Source organism: Amphiura filiformis, chromosome 10, assembly GCF_039555335.1.
Source record: "Amphiura filiformis chromosome 10, Afil_fr2py, whole genome shotgun sequence".
NCBI classification, from domain to species: Eukaryota; Metazoa; Echinodermata; class Ophiuroidea; order Amphilepidida; family Amphiuridae; genus Amphiura; species Amphiura filiformis.
In genome coordinates this window covers 17,985,505-18,004,595 of record NC_092637.1, presented here as the reverse complement: position 1 = coordinate 18,004,595, position 19,091 = coordinate 17,985,505, and the positions used below count along the sequence as shown (strand labels likewise).

The 19,091-nt window shown below is 38.4% G+C and overlaps 1 protein-coding gene across 1 annotated transcript; it reads right to left on the bottom strand.

Annotated features, from left to right (window-relative positions):
- Positions 1-838: 838 nt before the first annotated feature.
- Positions 839-16,468, bottom strand: LOC140162592 (beta-1,3-galactosyl-O-glycosyl-glycoprotein beta-1,6-N-acetylglucosaminyltransferase-like). Its single transcript, XM_072185854.1, has 3 exons — positions 16,273-16,468; positions 6,020-6,151; positions 839-1,090 (listed from the first exon to the last, which is right to left on the bottom strand). Exons 1-3 carry the CDS (start codon positions 16,390-16,392, stop codon positions 914-916), a joined length of 429 nt encoding a protein of 142 aa, XP_072041955.1. The 5' UTR covers positions 16,393-16,468; the 3' UTR covers positions 839-913.
- Positions 16,469-19,091: the final 2,623 nt, after the last annotated feature.

The window sequence follows — 19,091 nt, the reverse complement described above, 5'->3', positions numbered from 1 at the left end:
ACAGGGTTTAAAGTTTCATAGAAATGAAAAATGTTTAATTCTCATAGTTTTGTCCAATTCTCATCGCTTTAGAAAGAATTCTCATTTTAACAACCCTGTTCCTGGGCGTCCACCCTTGAACAGGGTTGTTTCGTAGCCTTGTGGAAATGAATGAATTTAATCCATTTATTACAACCCCGGAACATAGCTTTCACTTGTATAATGCTGCCACGAATAGTTAGTAATAGGAAAATATGTTGCTTTTTGTAGAATCCCTGGTCGTTGCTCTCTGTACCTTAACAGTTCCTCCATACACTGCATTGTGACTGGGTCATAATCATAGTGAAACTTATTAACAAACATCTCCGGCCGTCTCCAAAGAACCTGAAGATCATCCGACCGAAATATACACACGAATCGCACGTACTTCCCCGACATTTTGAAAACGTTGGTAGCATCGACCATTTTGAATATTTTACGTTACCATCGGTAAGATTAGGTAAAGCGTATGGGTACCCCCCGGGTGCCTCGTGAACACGCTGAAGAGAATTAGCAAACATTTCGTCGGGAATAAATGTATCGTTCAACCAAGTCAAAAATGTTTTTGATATGTTGTTATTAACAGCGAAGTCAATAAATTTCCGTGTAGCCGCGATGTATGTTGAACCTTTGTATATTTTAATATCTAAGGGTGGTGGATCCTTTTTCTGACTAGTAATAACACCCTTTTCATTGAATTTATACTTAAAACGGTATTCGAATTGGTTTCCACTTCCTACGTGCTCACCTTCAATATAGTTATGACCGTTGTAAGCCTCCAATTGTTGCACAATCTCAAAGTTTGTCTTTAAAGGAAAATCTTGACCACAAAGGTTGAAGAAATATTTCCACGGCACGGGATGCTTCAACAAGTCTTCCATACAATGTAAATTAGCTAAGAGAAGGAAAGTTGTCCCCAACCCACACTTTCAATATTAGATGCAATGAATACATTATCAAAACAATGCGCAAGATTCTCAATAGCTCTTGTGAAATTTGGTTTAGATTTTAAGTCTACATGTATGCAGTACACATTTTGAGGTTGGTATATGCTCCGGAACAATCTCTCCACCTGAAAGAGTAAAGAAAAATATCTCGATTATCTATTATAGTGGGCCCACAAAATACATCAAGGCCGCAGGGCCGGGGACACCCATACGACGACTAAATTGGGACCCCCAATATAAGGGCCCCGCAGGGCAAGAAAGCAAGAGTAACCTTAAGAGTGAGAGACTTAGAGACAGCCCGTCGCCCAATTCAAGCTTTTAACTACCCCATAATTTTCCGCATTCTTTAGTTACTGCCCTCAACAAAAAAACATCAAGGCCGCAGAGCCGGCAGGCTCGAGGCCGGCGACTCCCATACGACGACTTAACAATCCAAGTGGAACCTACTTTTTTGCTGTTTTTGCTACCCATTGGTATACCAACTTTTCACAAAAAAAACACCCAAAAAGCACACAAATTTACCGTAATTGGGCGCTTTTAAGCCCCCTTTCCCAAATGCGCCTTGGTCTGCACTGAAAACCCATCCGTCGATATACCAAAATACGGTAGCTGAAAAGGTACCTCTAAACATGGAAGTACTAGAAACGGTGACACATACTCGTATACATTCAACCATCGAGACCCCCCCCCCCGGTGATTTATATAACTACGTTAACAGTAGACTGTCCCACAGTCTCGGTTCCATCTCTGGGTAAATAATTAGAGCTAAAACCACCTTCTCCTTCACTCCAAAAGCTTCCAAAGATTAAAACCAACACACCACTAAGCCACTAACTAATGGCAACAAAGTTATAGTGCTCCTGGAGCACTGTGTGTCGACGAAAACTCAATTAATCTACAGACCAACTTGTTGTTTTTTTATATAATACATAAGATCTCCTAATCCGAGACTGTTCCGCTTTGATAGTAAACTCCCTTCCAAATAATTATCAAGCTATGTAAAAAAAAACCGTGACTGTGGCGTCAATTATGATAGCCCTGCCCCATTGTCAATTCAAATATGCACACCATTATGCAGTCATGTCTACAGCAGAATTCACCACGACCTTTGCAGGGCTTAAACCCCATTACACCAAGATAAACCTCATTCAAAACAGCTCAACTATGTTAAATCAGGGATGTGTCTCATATCCCTGGTTAAATCCATAAACATATGTGTCTGATTTACCTGTGCGATATCGCAATGTGCTGTGAAGAAATAGGTATTATAATTTCAGTTGGATGCACCATTACAAAGCAAACGCACATTTACAATACTGAGCGTGGCCTTTGTTTCCGAAATGAGAACAAAAGTCTGCATATTGTTATCCAGCCATGTTGATGGTACAACTCATGTCAAACTTGTCACATTTATTGTGATCGTATCACACATGTCGTTTTAGACTTAACACGGTTTGGAAAAAGTTTTTCCATTTTTTAGCTCCCTATCGGGCAGTCAGAACTCCATATTTGGGAGGGCTCGACAACAATCTTCCCAAAATCGCATTTTAATCATTTTTAGATGACTATAGAGGGAAAGAATTGAAGTTTATTTACAGCTTCTATGGCGAAAATTGATCAAACCGATCACACGATGGTGCTCGCTCGAAGTTGGAGCTATCTCGAGTCAGCTGTTGAGCACAATTTGCCATTAAAATTACACGTCCGACTGTTATGAAATTTTGGAAGACTCTCTTCGGAAAAACAGCTCGACAACAGCTTTCCCGTGACATTTTTTACTTCAAATTGTAGTATGTTAAGGATGAACATTATAATTCACATGTGAGCCTCTATGGCTATTATTGGGTGAAGGGTTTTCCCTCCAGCCCACTAACTAGTCTATTGCTTATACATACAGTACAGTGAGTGAGCTAAAGGTCAATCATCAATTGGAGCGCTTTGTGTGCACTGAATAGGAAAAACGGACAGTAACTGCATAATGCCACTCCACACCATACATAAATTCTCCCAGTCACATTTCCCCAATATGAAATTTAAAAAAAAAAAGTAAAATTAAATTTGGCGGAGCACTCAACTGTTGTTAACTGCGTGTTCTATAATTATACAAAAAACTCCAACAATATACATGATAAATGGGCGTCTATATGGATAATACATTATATCGATTTTGACACGTGCTCGTGTCTCAGTACATTTCCATGGTCAGTAAAATACTATAGAGGAACCTACCATTTTTCTTGTATACATGTTCGATGTTTTGATCAAGTATGTAAATAATCAACATTAGACCCCAAATGTTTTTTCAGGAAATAAAAGATTAGATTACTATAAAAACGAAACAGTAATCTTTGGTGGGGTCTAATGTAATATTCACAATTTTCAACGTTTTTTCTATCCTTATTCTTGCTCAATTGAAAAACTATTTTGGCGTATATAAAATTGAAATAAAATTCTCTGCCTCTTAAACGACATCAAATGTGCCACAATTGGGTATCACGAATCGTTATATATGATATGCAGTTAATATTCATATTTTCTTTTATACAGAGGATGCTTCAGTTTTGACACGAAAAATATTTTCTTGAAAACCCTCTCACTCGGTTATTTTAAAAAAGGTAACCACGCTTCCCTAGAATGTGCAATAAATTAGCATTAACATTTTTCTTATTCTAACAGCAAGCGTTTCTAAAATGCAGTATGGCGAAATGTGGTGTATCAAATATGGTAGGCACATAACATTCATGACCTAGTTCTATTGTCAGTTTGTGCGCGCGTTGGTTATGATCAATAGACTATCAATGAAACCACATTTCAAATATCGCCTTGCTTGCTGAGCTCTACATTGATTGGTCAGGCTAAGTAGCCGCTTACACAAACGGCAATACAGTGAGACCACGGACGTGATATACAGAAAATTCGTCTGACCCAGGATCTGTAAAAGTGAATTCCCACAAAATGCTTGAAACTGGAAGGCAACTTGCCTACAGATTGGGAGGGTCCATGTACCGGGTTTATTTAATGTTATATAATCTACATTACCAGTCGTTCTCCATGGACCCGAGGGAGGGTCTACGTTAACAGGTCCCTAAAAGAATTATGTGAGAACGGTTTTATTTTTTCAGTTAATTTTGAACAAAATCGCTACCTCTACGTTAGCAATGATGATCCCCTGCCTTTATAGTCTATTTGTCTACCTCCAGCCAGCGGCACTAGCTTTGAAGTAATTTGGCGCTTTTAAGCCCCTTTCCCAAATGCGCCTTGGTCTGCACTGAAAACCCATCCGTCGATATACCAAAATACGGTAGCTGAAAATGTACCTCTAAACAGGGAAGTACTAGAAACGGTGGCACATACTCGTATACCTTCAACCATCGAGACCCCCCCCTCTCGGTGATTTATATAACTACGTTAACAGCAGTTAGCAACCTGGACAACCGATTCTTTAGAAATGCTTAGTCGCGCTAAAAGTCGATCGATACATGTTAAAATCAGCACAATTCAGAGATACACCTTTTTGCTATGAAATTAATTTTCTCGGTCAAATATAAAGCAATATTTTTTTTTCTTCAGTAATGTCAGTTAAAAACTTGGTGCTTGGATATACATTTTTTTTACAAATCCTGGTGTTAAAATTAAGCATCAAATTGTGTCGTTTAGTGTGATATTTTTGATTTTTATAGGCCTTCAGTTCGCCCGCGAGCTTTTTACGGAATTCATTTTTAGCGTCTCAAACTAATATAGTTTGCTAAAGAAAGATATTTCCCACCTCTGTAAAGCACATCGTGTGGGTCTATATATTATAGTTTTGTCAGAATTTCCGTTTTGTTTTACCCTTTTCCCTTCATGCTCCGAACATGTCTAACTCAGTACTTTTATCTCAAGAGCAACCAGCAGAAATAGTCGATATTTCCTTTGTTGTTTATCCAGGTCAATTTTCCATTGAAAGCAAATTGCCCGACCAGCGATTTGGTAGCCCAAATCCCCAATTTAGTGTTCTGGTTAAACATGATCAGTAGGAGCGCTATAGGCCTGGGAATTTCTTTGCTATATTGAAGTTCTAGCAACACTGTAGCCATGCCGGTATTCCTATTAAACCCAGGGATATCGATCCACAATGCTAGTATTAGCCTTAGATTTCACTCGTTGATTTTGAAAAATGGTCAGCCGGCAGTAAAATGGTGAAATGAAAACGCAAATTCTGACAAAACTATGATATATCGCTCACGGTGATGTGCGTTAGAAAGTTGGGAAAAATCCTTCATTAGCGAACTATCTTACTTTGAAAAGCTAAAAGGTTGATCCAAAAAAGGCTCGCGGGCAGAGTTTAAGCCTATCAAAATCGAAAATCTTACACTAAATGACTAAATTTCACGCCTAAGTTTAACACTAGAATTTGAAAAAAAATACAGTATCAAGCACTACAATTTTTCCTGACATTTACTGAAAAAATGAAAATGATTGCTTTTCATTTGGCCGAGAAAATTAATTTTACATCGAAAAGGTGTAACTAAAAATTTAGCTCATTTCAACACCAAATTCGATCGTTTGTATTGCCTCATTAAATGACTGAGTGAGCCTTGCATAACAAAAGAATCGGTTGTCCAGGATGCTAACTGACAGGTCCCTAAAAGAATTATGTGAGAACGGTTTTATTTTTTCAGTTAATTTTGAACAAAATCGCTACCTCTACGTTAGCAATGATGATCCCCTGCCTTTATAGTCTATTTGTCTACCTTCAGCCAGCGGCACTAGCTTTGACGTTCAGCGTGTTCTGCGTTATCGTAGTGTTAATTGGTACGTTTACTGTGCGCCAATTTTACGCGCGCGATCAAAGTGGCGCACAAGTACACGTAAGAAGCAACGCCAAGCCAACGCAGCTCAGTCTGAACTTCGAAGTTAGTGCAGCTGACTGGAGGTAGATAAATACACTATAAAGGCAGGGGATCAACATTGATAACGGGGATCATCGTTGTCACAAGACAATTCTCAAAATAAAATATTTTGATATTAATCCGCGAAGTTATAAGGCCTGCTATAAAATATATAAATTATACCTGTGCCGCATCCTTGTGAACCACTATGCTATAGGCGATGGGGAAATCCGCTTCTTCCTTCGACAAGGGTGTATTAGGATAGTCACGATACCGCTTATACCTGCCGCAATCTCCAAGCCAATTATCAGCTACCTGAATGAATTTTTGATACAAGAATACAATGGATCTGCAGTTAATAAACAAAAACAACGTTCATTATTATTGATACACACATCGCGTATTCGCTATCGTAGACATGACGTCATATTTGTGACCCCGGGCGTTACCATAGCGACTGGATCACGCTTTCATGAGAACCGCAATCAGTCTCTACGCAGGACAACCAATTCTTTTGTTATGCAAGGCTCACTCAGTCATTTAATGAGGCAATACAAACGATCGAATTTGGTGTTGAAATGGCAAAATTTTGAGTTACACCTTTTCAATGTAAAATAAATTTTCTCGGCCAAATGAAAAGCAATAATTTTCATATTTTCAGTAAATGTCAGGAAAACCTGTAATGCTTGATACTGTATTTTTTTTTTCAAATCCTAGTGTTAAACTTAGGCGTGAAATTCAGTCATTTAGTGTAAGATTTTCGATTTTGATAGGCTTCAACTCTGCCCGCGAGCCTTTTTTGATCAACCTTTTAGCTTTTCAAAGTAATATAGTTCGCTAAAGAAGGATTTTTCCCAACTTTCTAACGCACATCACCGTGAGCGATATATCATAGTTTTGTCAGAATTTCCGTTTTGATTCCATAATTTTTTATTACCAGCTGAAATTTATTCAAATCCACGCGTGAAATCTTAGGCTAATACTAGCATTGTGGATCGATATCTCTGGGTGCCCGGCCTGGCTACAGTGTTGCCAGAACTTCAATATAGCAAAGAAATTACCTGGTGTTTCAATTGTCATGAAGGTGACTGGGTATAGTGCCTTTTGTTTGTGTTTGTTTGAAATTGCTTAAACCCACCGAAAGTCATAATGAAGCAGCCAAAACAATACAAGGTTAAACATGGAAGTTTATAACAACCTATTATAATGACCTAAAGGAAAAATCATTTATGGCAACAATGAGCCTTGCATTGTAAGTCATGGTTAAAATGTGTTAAGTACCACCCCTACCATCCCTACATACACCCCACTACCCACCTCACACACCTCTGCACCCACCCACCCCATAGGCCTACATAATATTACATACCGCGTACCTAATAATATTTATATAGCACGGCTATAGCTATACATTTAGAAAGTAGGGCCTATAGGGCTAAATTATGACAAATAGGCCTACACAAATCCGAACGCAAGTCTGAAGGGTGTAATGAAAATACCAACCCGCGATGGGGGGGTCATTCAAAATTCACCTGGAGATAGGAGGGACAGAAAATTAAAATCCCCTATAATAACACGCGAATTTTTCTAGGTTTGGACAGTGAATTTTCCCATGGACCTCATGCTAGGTAAATAAACAAACAGACAAAATGGTTTTCATAATCATGGAATCCATAGCCCCTTTAAATTGGAATTGCAGGCTATCACGGGAGCAAATTTCCAAAATTCACCTCATTTACCAGAACATCCAATTGGGGATTTGGGCTACCAAATCGCTGGTCAGGCAATCCTGGTTTTCAATGGAAAAGGGACCTGGTTAACAACAATTGAAATATCGATTATTTCTGCTGGTTGCTCTCGAGATAAAGTACTGAGTTTGACATTTTCGGAGCATGAAGGAAAAAGGGTAAAATAAAAACGGAAATTCTGACAAAACTATAATATATAGACCCACACGATGTGCCTTACAGAGGTGGGAAATATCTTTCTTTAGCAAACTATATTAGTTTGAGACGCTAAAAATGAATTCCGTAAAAAGCTCGCGGGCGAACTAAAGGCCTATAAAAATCAAAAATATCACACTAAAAGACAAAATATGATGCTTGAAATTTAACACCGCGATTAAAACAAAAATGTATATCCAAGCACTATGTTTTTAACTGACATTACTGAAGAAAAAAATATTGCTTTATATTTGACCGAGAAAATAAATTTCATAGCAAAAGGTGTATCTCTGAATTGTGCTGATTTTAACATGTATCGATCGACTTTTAGCGCGACTATGCATTTCTAAAGAATTGGTTGTCCTGCGTATAGACTGCAATGGCGATATCAATGTATGGAATTTATATATCAAATTACCAGTCATAATTAAGACCTGCAACCTCATGATTTCAGAAGGAAATCTTACTAAATCTTACTAGACAGTGAAACCCACACAGTGTCGACGCCCTATACGATAAATATAAATTTAATACTCCGTTGGTGAGCGACGGGCGAGTGGTATTTCACCGAACGCAAGAAAAGGAGTTCTATCTGATTGGCTAGCAATCGATCGCTTAGGTCGCTCAGTAGTGAACTACAAACCCAAAATGGAGCAATGTATTCAATTCGATTGAAATCGATATTCTATTATTGACGTAGATAAAGAGAGTGATAGTGTGTCAATAATGTACATTGTATAGCACCTGGATTTTACATGCATTCCTTTATATATTTAATTTCTCAAAGAGTTGAATATATCACAATTTTAACTGTGGATTTCAAAATCGTTACATCAAAATTGCAGTTAAACATATCCACAGCAAAATACCGTTCCTCACTAATTAGTGTATTTAATTTCCAGTTAGTGTATTTAAAATAAAACCTGTGATTTACCTGACAACAAATAAAATTTTCTTGCAATAGAAATATCATATGGGATTCTGATATGGTAGGCCGCAACCGTCACAACGTGGAGCTGCTACGCGTAGCTGGAGCCAAATTGACCAATCATGTTAGAGTTTTTCATTACTCGGAGGTAAAACTGACCAATCAAGTACGACTTACTCATTACGTGAAGCGAATTTATTCATTAAGAATTTGCCAGACGAGCTTCACGTAGTTGCAAGATATCCTCGGTCACGAAAGTTATGATTCAAAAAGTAGTTTATGAAAAGTACGAACCGACTTATTATTAAGATGGACATGCACTCATAAGAAACTCATACAGTATTGTAGATAACTATATAGCTAGGCAGAGTGGTGGTAAACCATGCACACAATTCTGCGATTTGCAGTGTATCGCCGGGAGCTAATTTGTACAACTTGCGCGGCGTGGCCTGCGGAATTCGACCTTCAGCAAACCAGTTCGGATTTACTTTATATACTAGTAGTAGGCCATACATACTGTAGTTACTGTCCGTTTTCCTATACACAATACACAGTGCGCTCACCATTGACGCGTGACCTCTACAAATAGTGTATGTTAGAAGTATAGGCCATTGCCTAGTTAACGTCACTGTATAAAAAATAACCGGCCAATATTTAAAGTATTCTCTGAAATTCTAGAAAATATAATTTTGTAACATGTCCTACATTTTTAGCTAATTTAGGTGTTTGGAAATATTGGTACTTTTGTGGTTTAGGAAGGATATGTAAACGACAGATAACACCAAAAAATATGAAGAAATTATTTCTAAACCGTGTTAAGTCTGCAAACCATTATGCTTCTCATTTTCAAAAACGCTGGTTAACAATAAGCAGACTGTTGTCTCATTTCGTAAACAAAAGCCCACACAGAATTGTTACCTTGCTTTCGCTTTATAATCGTTCACCCAACTGAAACTATAATACCAGCTCATTGCTCATTGCACAGGTAAAACAGAAACAAGTGCAGTGTGTATTTAACCAGAGAAGATCTGATGTAACATAGTTGAGCTGTTTTCAATGAGTGTCAGGGAGGTAAATAACATGTTAACTGGGTGGGCAAATGCCCACCCAGTAAATTATTTTGCCCACCCAGTAAATTCAACTTGCCCATTGCCCAAAAGTGCCCACCCAGTAAATTATTTTGCCCACAAAAATATGGGCACCATGATAATAATTATCATAAAACTACATGTATAGTACCATGGTGCATCTTGATTCTTGACATCAACTTGCACTTTGAAAGTGATGTTGAATAATAAAAGTGATGTGTCTTTTTTTAACATCTGCCAATTTATTCATTTGCCATGTTTACAACTTCAGAGTAACAATAAATATCACACAGTACACAATGGTATTGGAAGCTAAAAATTAATATTATTTTGAGCAATTTCCAAATCAAAAATTTATTGACTAAATTTGGATTCTTGAATGAGGCGTGTTTTTTTAATAGACTTGAATCATTATTCGAAGCTTAATCCAGATATATATTGCTCATTTCAAGTCTTTGATCATTACATGCAAAAATAGGTAATAGTATTAAATTACGAAAATAATTTCCTGCAATCAAAAAATGAACTAAAATTTTAAATGTTGAAAGAATACATGTTATTTTTCGTCTTCGATTCTACATAGGTCTTTGTTATGATGTGCAACATTGGGACCTACATTTACTTTAATATAAGAATTGGAAAAATACACATTTTGATTATAGTTGGGAAATAAGTCAATATATTGCAGGGTTGGCCATATATTGCCAAATTCTAGTAAATTCGTTTACCGGCTTTGGTGGAAAATACTGGGGAATACCAACATTTACCGCAGGATGCCAATTTAATAAGGCCACTCAAAGACCCAAAATGGGCTGAAGATAATTAAAAAGTGGCATCTGATACTTAAATTGAAATTACTAGTAAAAAATACTTGGTCAAATACTGATTTGGCAATACTTTATAGATTAGAAATATAGTTTTGTAATTTTCATAATTTTTATCAAATAATTTCAATTAATATATTTCTTAAGCCTGTGAGAGATGTGTGTCTGTGACAAGACGTTACACATTAAAGGTCAAAACATTATTTCACTATAATACCAAATAAAAATATTACCCTTCCCATCTAATTTTACTGCTTATTTTCCTACCTAGGAGTAATGGTGAGTAAATATTAGTATAAGATTTTAAAATGTCCAAAGTGAAATACAGTATACAATTTTTCTTGAAAATTGCTACACGAATATGCTAATATCGGCAAAGGGTGCATTTATGGGAAGAGTAAAGTCCACTTTTTACATAAAAGCCAAATTATACGCAAAAACAGGTCTAATTTCTGGAAATTCAAACGTCTGGATACCATTAATTAGCTGCCCACCCAGTAAATTATTTTTCCTAATTTGAGGGCAAAAATAAATTAAATTGCCCACCCAGTAAATTATCCTTATTTACCTCCCTGATGAGTGTTATCTTGGTTTAATAGCTTTTAATGGGGTTTAAGTCCTTCAAAGGTCGTGGTGAATTCTACTGTAGACATGACTGCATCATGATTATTTTAAAGTCAACAACATTCAACAATATGATCACCGTGATAGTATGACAGTATCAGTACCGTGGGTGTCAGTGATCCTGGCCTGACACAGTAGACAAACAAACAAACAAACACGCCACACACATGACACATGCATGCAAGGTAACATTGACTATACACTAATCAAACAATGGTATTGATCCTGTACAACTGGTCGTGGTTTATTTACATTCGATTCATTTAAAATCCCCATAGTAAACATTAATTTTGGCATGAGTAATCTCTCTCTGGAACGAGGATGCACCCACTGGCTCCGCGTAATGAAAATATCTAACATGATTGGTCAATTTAGCTCCGCTTAGCGAAAAGTAAGCTACGCGTAGGAGCTCCATGTTGTGGCGGTTTACGGCCAGCCATATACTGATCAGGCGAAAATCGTAAAAACATAGAATAGAAACAGTGTGTCAGGCTCTTTGGGAATCTCAAATCGTATGCTTAGCCTGAGTCGCTCGGCCTATCTCGAACAAAATCACCATGCGTAGCTGTTGAAAAACGTGAGGATTCATCGTACTATCACGGCAATTTTTGACACGAAGATATAGGGATGATGACGCTGTGACCCATAAGAAATGACTAAAACTTGATTTTCAAACAGCAGAACATCGACGGGTACAGCGTAGATAGCGTTGTCATGCAACCGCTTGATCCATCACTACGGAAGTAGTTGTGACCTCGGCAGGAAGTGACGTCGGACTACGATAGCGAATTAGGGCAATAGGATCCCGTAACCATCGTGTAAATCATGTTAAATTTGCCCGGATTTGCCAGAGATATAAAGTTATATAGTATAATACAATATCAAGTTGATTTAAATTAAAATCTAGTCAACTGGACTTACTATTTATTGACTGGTGACGTTTCACATCCTATCCTGGATGCTTCCTCAAACCGTCTGATTTTGCGGCGGCGATTGTTCAGTGACCCGTAACGGGGTCACAGAACTGAGACGTCGAGGGATCTTTTGAATAGCAGTGCAGGATGGTGTGAAGGAGTTTCTGATCAACGACAACACGTTAAGCGAAAGAACAAAGCTTAATCCTGATCAAGCGTGTTCATTGTTAGAACTTTGTTTGAACATTATTTTGTGTATAATGGGAACTTCTACAGACAACGCCATGGCTGTGCCATGGGTTCCCCGGTTTCTCCGATAGTTGTGAACTTATTTATGGAACGCTTTGAACGCCGAGCCTTGGAGTCGTATACTGGTACAGCGCCATCGCATTGGTACCGTTACGTGGATGATATCTGGGTAAAGATCACGGAAGATCAGCCAAACTCGCCAACAAAGGACGACGCTTCACATACCGCGTCAGCAGGGGAAGAGAAACGACGACACAACGTCACCATCCCCTATGTGTCAGATCTCTCCGAGAAATAGAGAATACCAAATCCCCGTTTCCTTTAAGCCCACCAACACACTGAGGCAAAAACTAGTTCACCCTAAAGGACAAGGTACCGAAAGACAAACAGAACAACCTTGTCTATGCTATCCCATGTACTGACAATGGGTGCAAGGACTTGTATATAGGGGAAACTAAGCAACCGCTGGCCAAGCGCATGTATCAGCATAGAAGAGCAAGCGCATCTGGTTGTGGAGACTCGGCTGTATACTCGCATCTCAACAGTACAAACCACACATTCGATAAGGACGTTGTCATATTGGACAGAGAATCGCGGTGGTTTGAAAGAGGTGTGAGAGGCTGTTTATGTGAAGCGGTTGGAGCCATCTCTGAACAGGGGAGGAGGTCTGCGCCACAACTTGGCGGGGGCCTACAGTTCTGCTATCCAAAAGATCCCTCGACGTCTCAGTTCTGTGACCCCGTCACGGTTCACTGACCAATCGCCGCCGAAAAATCAGACGGTTTGAGGAAGCATCCAGGAAAAAATGTGAAACGTCACCAGTCAATTTCTTTTTTTCTTTTCTTTTCTTTTCTTTTCTTTTCTTTTCTTTTCTTTTCTTTTCTTTTCTTTTCTTTTCTTTTCTTTTCTTTTCTTTTCTTTTCTTTTCTTTTCTTTTCTTTTCTTTTCTTTTCTTTTCTTTTCCTTTCTTTCTTCTTTCAGCTCGGGGACACACAGTTACTTCCGGGTTTGATTGTAAACACAATGTCCATGCATTACTGTGGCATGCATTGGGCCAATGTACGAATTAAGTCATTGTCAACGTACTTTACATGAAAAATATCTTCAATAAAATAACAATAACATGAAGGAAACATCATGATCAAATCCAGAATGAAGTTCCTGAATAAAGTGTGTGGATAAAAATGGAAAAAGTGCCGGCCGGGGTGATTTGGGTTAGGCCAAGCCATCCACGATATGCATAGGGAATATTACAGTAAAGCACGAAGAGCGAAGATTCGCCGAAGAACCGGAATGAAAACAAATTGCGAAAAATAACTGCTAGTGCTACCAGTTCAGATCGGCACACCAAGTTGAGATGAACTTATCACAATGAGAAAATGAAGGAATAGAATAAGGTACATGTACAGGATTTTTTAATTATTTCTTAGCTTTACAACCGGTCATGTATGATAGGCGAACTCGTAGATACTACGGGATGAACTCAGTGACTGACTGAGTCTCAGTCGCCGAGTGTTCGGTATCCGCGACTGTACTGTACTTGCAGACAAAATGACCGATTTGATATTCACATTCTGATATTTCCAAATTATTGCTACTTCATCAGCAAAATGTATTCCTGTAAATGTTCCAAATATCAAGGAACGATTGATCAAATCAGCTAATACACAGCAGAAGTGCTCCCGGAAGACGAAGGCTAGCGCTGTTTGGGCATATCCGCCTCGCAGACATCAGCTCCTTGCAATTTCTTCAGTATTTCGCTACTACCATCATCCATACAACAATTACATGGATGTTTTTCATTAACAATAGGGCTACACCAATTGTGCTATCATCAAGAACTGTGACAGAAATGACAATGTTATAATTTTGATTTCAGAATTCCATCAAATAACGGTCTACCAAGCCTAAATTGTATTTATAAAGTATTTGTTTCTTTCAATTGTAAATTCATGGAAAGAATATTTTCCGCAATGAATGATATCCGACCGGGGAATGATCACGGCGCTAGATATGAAAACCTTTTTATGAGCTGGATTTAATGAAATCTTTTTTGATTACTGCAAGACAATGTTTTTTAGAAATCAGATATTTTAAAATGAATCAAGAACAGGGAATGTCACTTGATAAGCAAGTATTTAATGTGATGTTTATATTATTATGCCATGACCGGTCACCGGTCGCAGCAAGCATTTGCGCATGGAATTGATCACAGCGCGAAATTCGAACTCAATAACCCAATTATACCCAGCCAGTTTCGACTGATTTTGTCCACAATTTACGGACAATTTATGTGTTGACAATAATGCTATTATTTGCAACTTGAATATTCCTCTAATTTCAAGCTTAATTGCGAAAATGCATACAAAAGCAGACTTGATCAAATCTGCTGCAACACACACCGCACCGCAAGTGCTACCGGACGAACTTGGCGACTCGCTGTGTTTGCGCATATCCACCTTGGTCGGGTCCCTGCTATTTCTTCAGCAGCAATTTACGCATCGTGTTCGGTAATCCATAAAACATGAATGTTTCACTTTTTCAGTACCGTACACTGATTGTACTATCATTAAAGAATCGTGACACAAGTGACAATATTTTAATTTTATTCAGATTGCAGAATTCCATCTAAGCCTAAATTGTACTTATTTTATAATAAAGTATGTTTCTTTCAATCGTGATTGCGTGGAAAGAATGTATTTACCGCAATGCGCTAAATATGAAAACCTTTATGGGCTGGATTTGATGAAATCGGCGGGTTTTTTTTAATTAATTTTTTGATTACTGCAAGACGATATTTTTAAATATCAGATATTTTCAAATGAATCAAGAATAGGAATGTCACAAACAAGTATGTAATTTGTTTTTCGATCATGTTTATTCAGTCCATGACATGAGCGGTAGCAGCAAGTTTGCGCATGGAATTGATCCCAGCGCGAAATTCAAACTCAATTACCCAATTATACCCAGCGAGTTATGACTGATTTTGTCAAAAATTTACGGAAAATTTATGTTCTGACAATAATTCTATTATTTCTAATATATATAGAAGGAACCAGCAACTTGAAGATTCCTCCAATTTCAAGCTTTATTGTGAAAATCAGACTTGCCGGGCAGCTTGCAAAGTACAGGAAGCAAGTCTTGTTTACATGTTTCCGAGTAGGATCACGTGCCTGCGAACCCTGAGCTTACGTCACGAGCATTCCCAAGGTCATAGACGATTGATTTGGGTGCTTTTGGGCGCCTTAAAAAGACCAAAAATTCATTCATTTTTTAATTTTTCAGCTTTATTGGCAATCAAAAAAATCGGAAAAAATAATTTTTAGTATCCTGACATCATAAGCTTTCCATTGATATATAACTTTATTTTCAATGAGATTCACCTTTAATAAGTTCATCAAAATTGTCACTAAAAATAATTCACCAAAATTCTGATCATAAATCCAAAGAAATACTGGGTCGTGTTTAGCGTGTTGTTCCCTTTTTTTTGCAGAGGACAATTACTACATCGGCGCGGCTGGGAGGACGCGAAAATCACTCACAAAGAAGAAACAAAACAAAAATAGACGCCACATAAATGAAGCTCTTTGGATCCAGAAAAAGGGGAGCACTAAACCGAGATGAGGGAAATCACTTTCCACCGCACATTTATGATCGACTCCTATACCCAAAACAGCGCCCCCAACGTCAAACAGTAAGCAGACAAGGAAGAGCGAGAGAATTGGCCTTTCATTTTGATAAATTACTGTACGATGTAGTATGAAACCGTCATTTAGGTATTTTTACATCATTTTACCCAATATTTTTACGGATTCGTATACTTCGTGAATTATTAATGAATAGTTTCCAACTATAAGTACACTCACCGCGGCATCTGAAGGAATGCGAATTTCTGCAGGGTCTTTAAGAAGAGTTTCAATCTTTTTCAACTCGTTCTGATCTCCAGCAAATACCGCGGAACAATTAACGTAATAATATCTGTGCATAGGAGAAAGTTGAGGCAGAAATCTAGCCGACCGCAGCAGATCATCAAGCGATCTCACTTGAAAGTTTTCTCCTATTTTGACCGTTGATTTCCAATATTTTATTTCATTAAGATACACAACCAGAGATATAGTCAATAATATTATGGCTACGCATAATATGACGAGTTTAGATAAACGCACTCTTATCATTTTGCAAAGTATCTGTTATCTTGTGTAAAGAAGACACTAAACCTCAGTGAGCATCAAAATTATCTTCACAGATGTGTTGTAATGTGCGTTTTACAAATCCAGGTATACAGCATAATGACAAAATGAAACACAGCAAATGACATGTAATTTAATATTAAAAGTAATTAATAGGAAATGACACGTAATTTAATATCAAAAGTAACATTAATAGTGTATAATTAACACTATATAAAGCATTGTGTACGTACAGGCCTAATTATAGTAGGGTTGGGTCTCCACTCTCCACTATTTCTTTTCATCTGCCCACGCTGATCTACACATTAACGTGGCTGTTCAAAAATACATCTGTTGCCAGGCAATTATCTGTTTTTAGTGTTTCTTGGGTTTTTACATCAATTTTCTATTTTTCGGGGGGGGGGGTATAGTTCACAGAATTTTCATGTTTTACAAAGTTTCCTATTTTTTTTAGAGAATTGTTCTGTTTTTTAGAGAATTGTTCTGTTGTTTTTATTTTGCTCCAAACGGGAAAACAGCAACAACAACAACTAGTGGCAAATGGTGGTCATAGACCACAAACCTAGCTGGGGCATGTTGGTGTTTTAGAGGTATCTGACCCCTGCAAAATGTTCCAAAAATGTTCCCCTGGTCATGAGGTTTGGCGTCACCGGGTTTGAGTCCCATACTCCTTACAGATGCCCAGAAAATTAAATTCTAAGATTTGACCCAGATAACCTTTGACCTGACCCCTGCACAGCGTTCCAAAGTGTTCCCCTAGTCAGTAAGTTTCTTGTCACAAGAGTTTGAGCCCCGTATCCCTCACAGGTGTCCAGAAAATGCATTTCGAAAATTTGACCTCTGCATGACCTTTGACCTGACCCCTGTAAAATGTTCCCCTGATCATGAGATTTGTTGTCACTGATTTTGAGCCCCACACCCCTTACAGATGTTGAGATAAGGCAATTGTAAGATTTTACCCCTTTAATGACCTTTGACCTCAATTCTGAGTGCAAGGTATGGGCACTGGGTAAAGCCTATGCCCATGTGTAACTGACGTCATTGTGCTATGTAATGTGGCAGAAGAAGCATTTTGAAGGTATTTGGTTATATACCGAAAAATGCCCCTTTAATGACCTTTGATCCCAATTCTGTTTGCACCCTATGGGCACTGGATATAGCCGATACATATGTGCAAGTTACGTAATTGTAGGGTGTAACATGTAGAAGGAGAAGCATTTTGAAATTACCTAGTTTTTGTTGCCAGAAGAAGAAGAAAGAAGCATCGGATAGCATTAGAATACCTAGCGTGGGGGTTGTAAACCCCTAGCTAGGTAAGAATCGGATAGCAAAACAGTACCTAGCTGGTTTTTTTTAAACAAAACTCCTTTGACTTTGAGCTTGGAGCAAAGACCTTTATACCATAGGCACACCTTGTCAAATATTCCTTTGATGTCCATGGAAATTAGACGCACGTCATGGCCTCTGTCCAGAGCTTTGCACAATTGCTGACGATGGATAGGATGGGTTGTCTAAGCAGTCAAGTTAGCTAAATCAATAAGGCGTTCGACTATGGTGCGAGAGGTTGCGGGTTCGAACCCTGAGGGTGCCTAGAACGCCGGCGTGGAAATTGAGTTAGCTTGAAATTCCCTGGATAAGGAACTTACTGCTAATCTGTCTCGTTGTAACCCGTACGAAACTCGGGGAGCTGATCCTGGTTGCGAAGGCTACTTGTGGAGTTACTAGGGTGTGCGCTCTTGAAGCAGCAAAGGCTCTGAATAATTATTGTTATTTAATGGTTTATGGAATGATATGGGGCCGTAGTGGTCAGCGACAACCTGTAAAGTGTGTTGAAGCTTGTAGATCAACATCAAGGTGTTGTACCTGTGCGTAGCGCACTATAAATCACTACGCTTTTGGGTGGGGGGTGTGTGTGGGGGGGGGGGGGTGGGTGAAGCAGAACTTACTGTCTGATATCTGAAAAAGCTGCCAAAGGTACTTCAGAAGCTGATTCTGTATGTCTCCATTGGATGTGCCACTTCGAATCTCATTTAATATCGGGTATGTTGAAAGCACGCCTTCACTGGCTGGGGGAACACGCCCGTTGCAAAGCACAGCTCTAATCATGATGCAGTCATGTCTACAGTAGAATTCACCACGACATTTGCAGGACTTAAACCCCATTAAAAGCTATACGCCGTAGAAGTGACGTAGTTAATCGGATTAACTACCATAGCAATAGATGAATACAATTTTGGCTATATCGCCCCGCACTACAACGTTCATGCGGTACCGATGCATTGAACCATAGATTGCACCTGTAAGATTAGTCTATTTGAAAAGAGCGGTATTGTATTCAATCTATTATATGATTGAAGACAGGAGATGAGTGCAACCTGCTGCAGTGCAGTGCGGTATATTCAAAAATTGTATTCATCTATTGCTATGGTAGTTAATCCGATTATGACGTCACTTCTACGGCGTATTAAACCAAGATAACACTCATTGAAAACAGC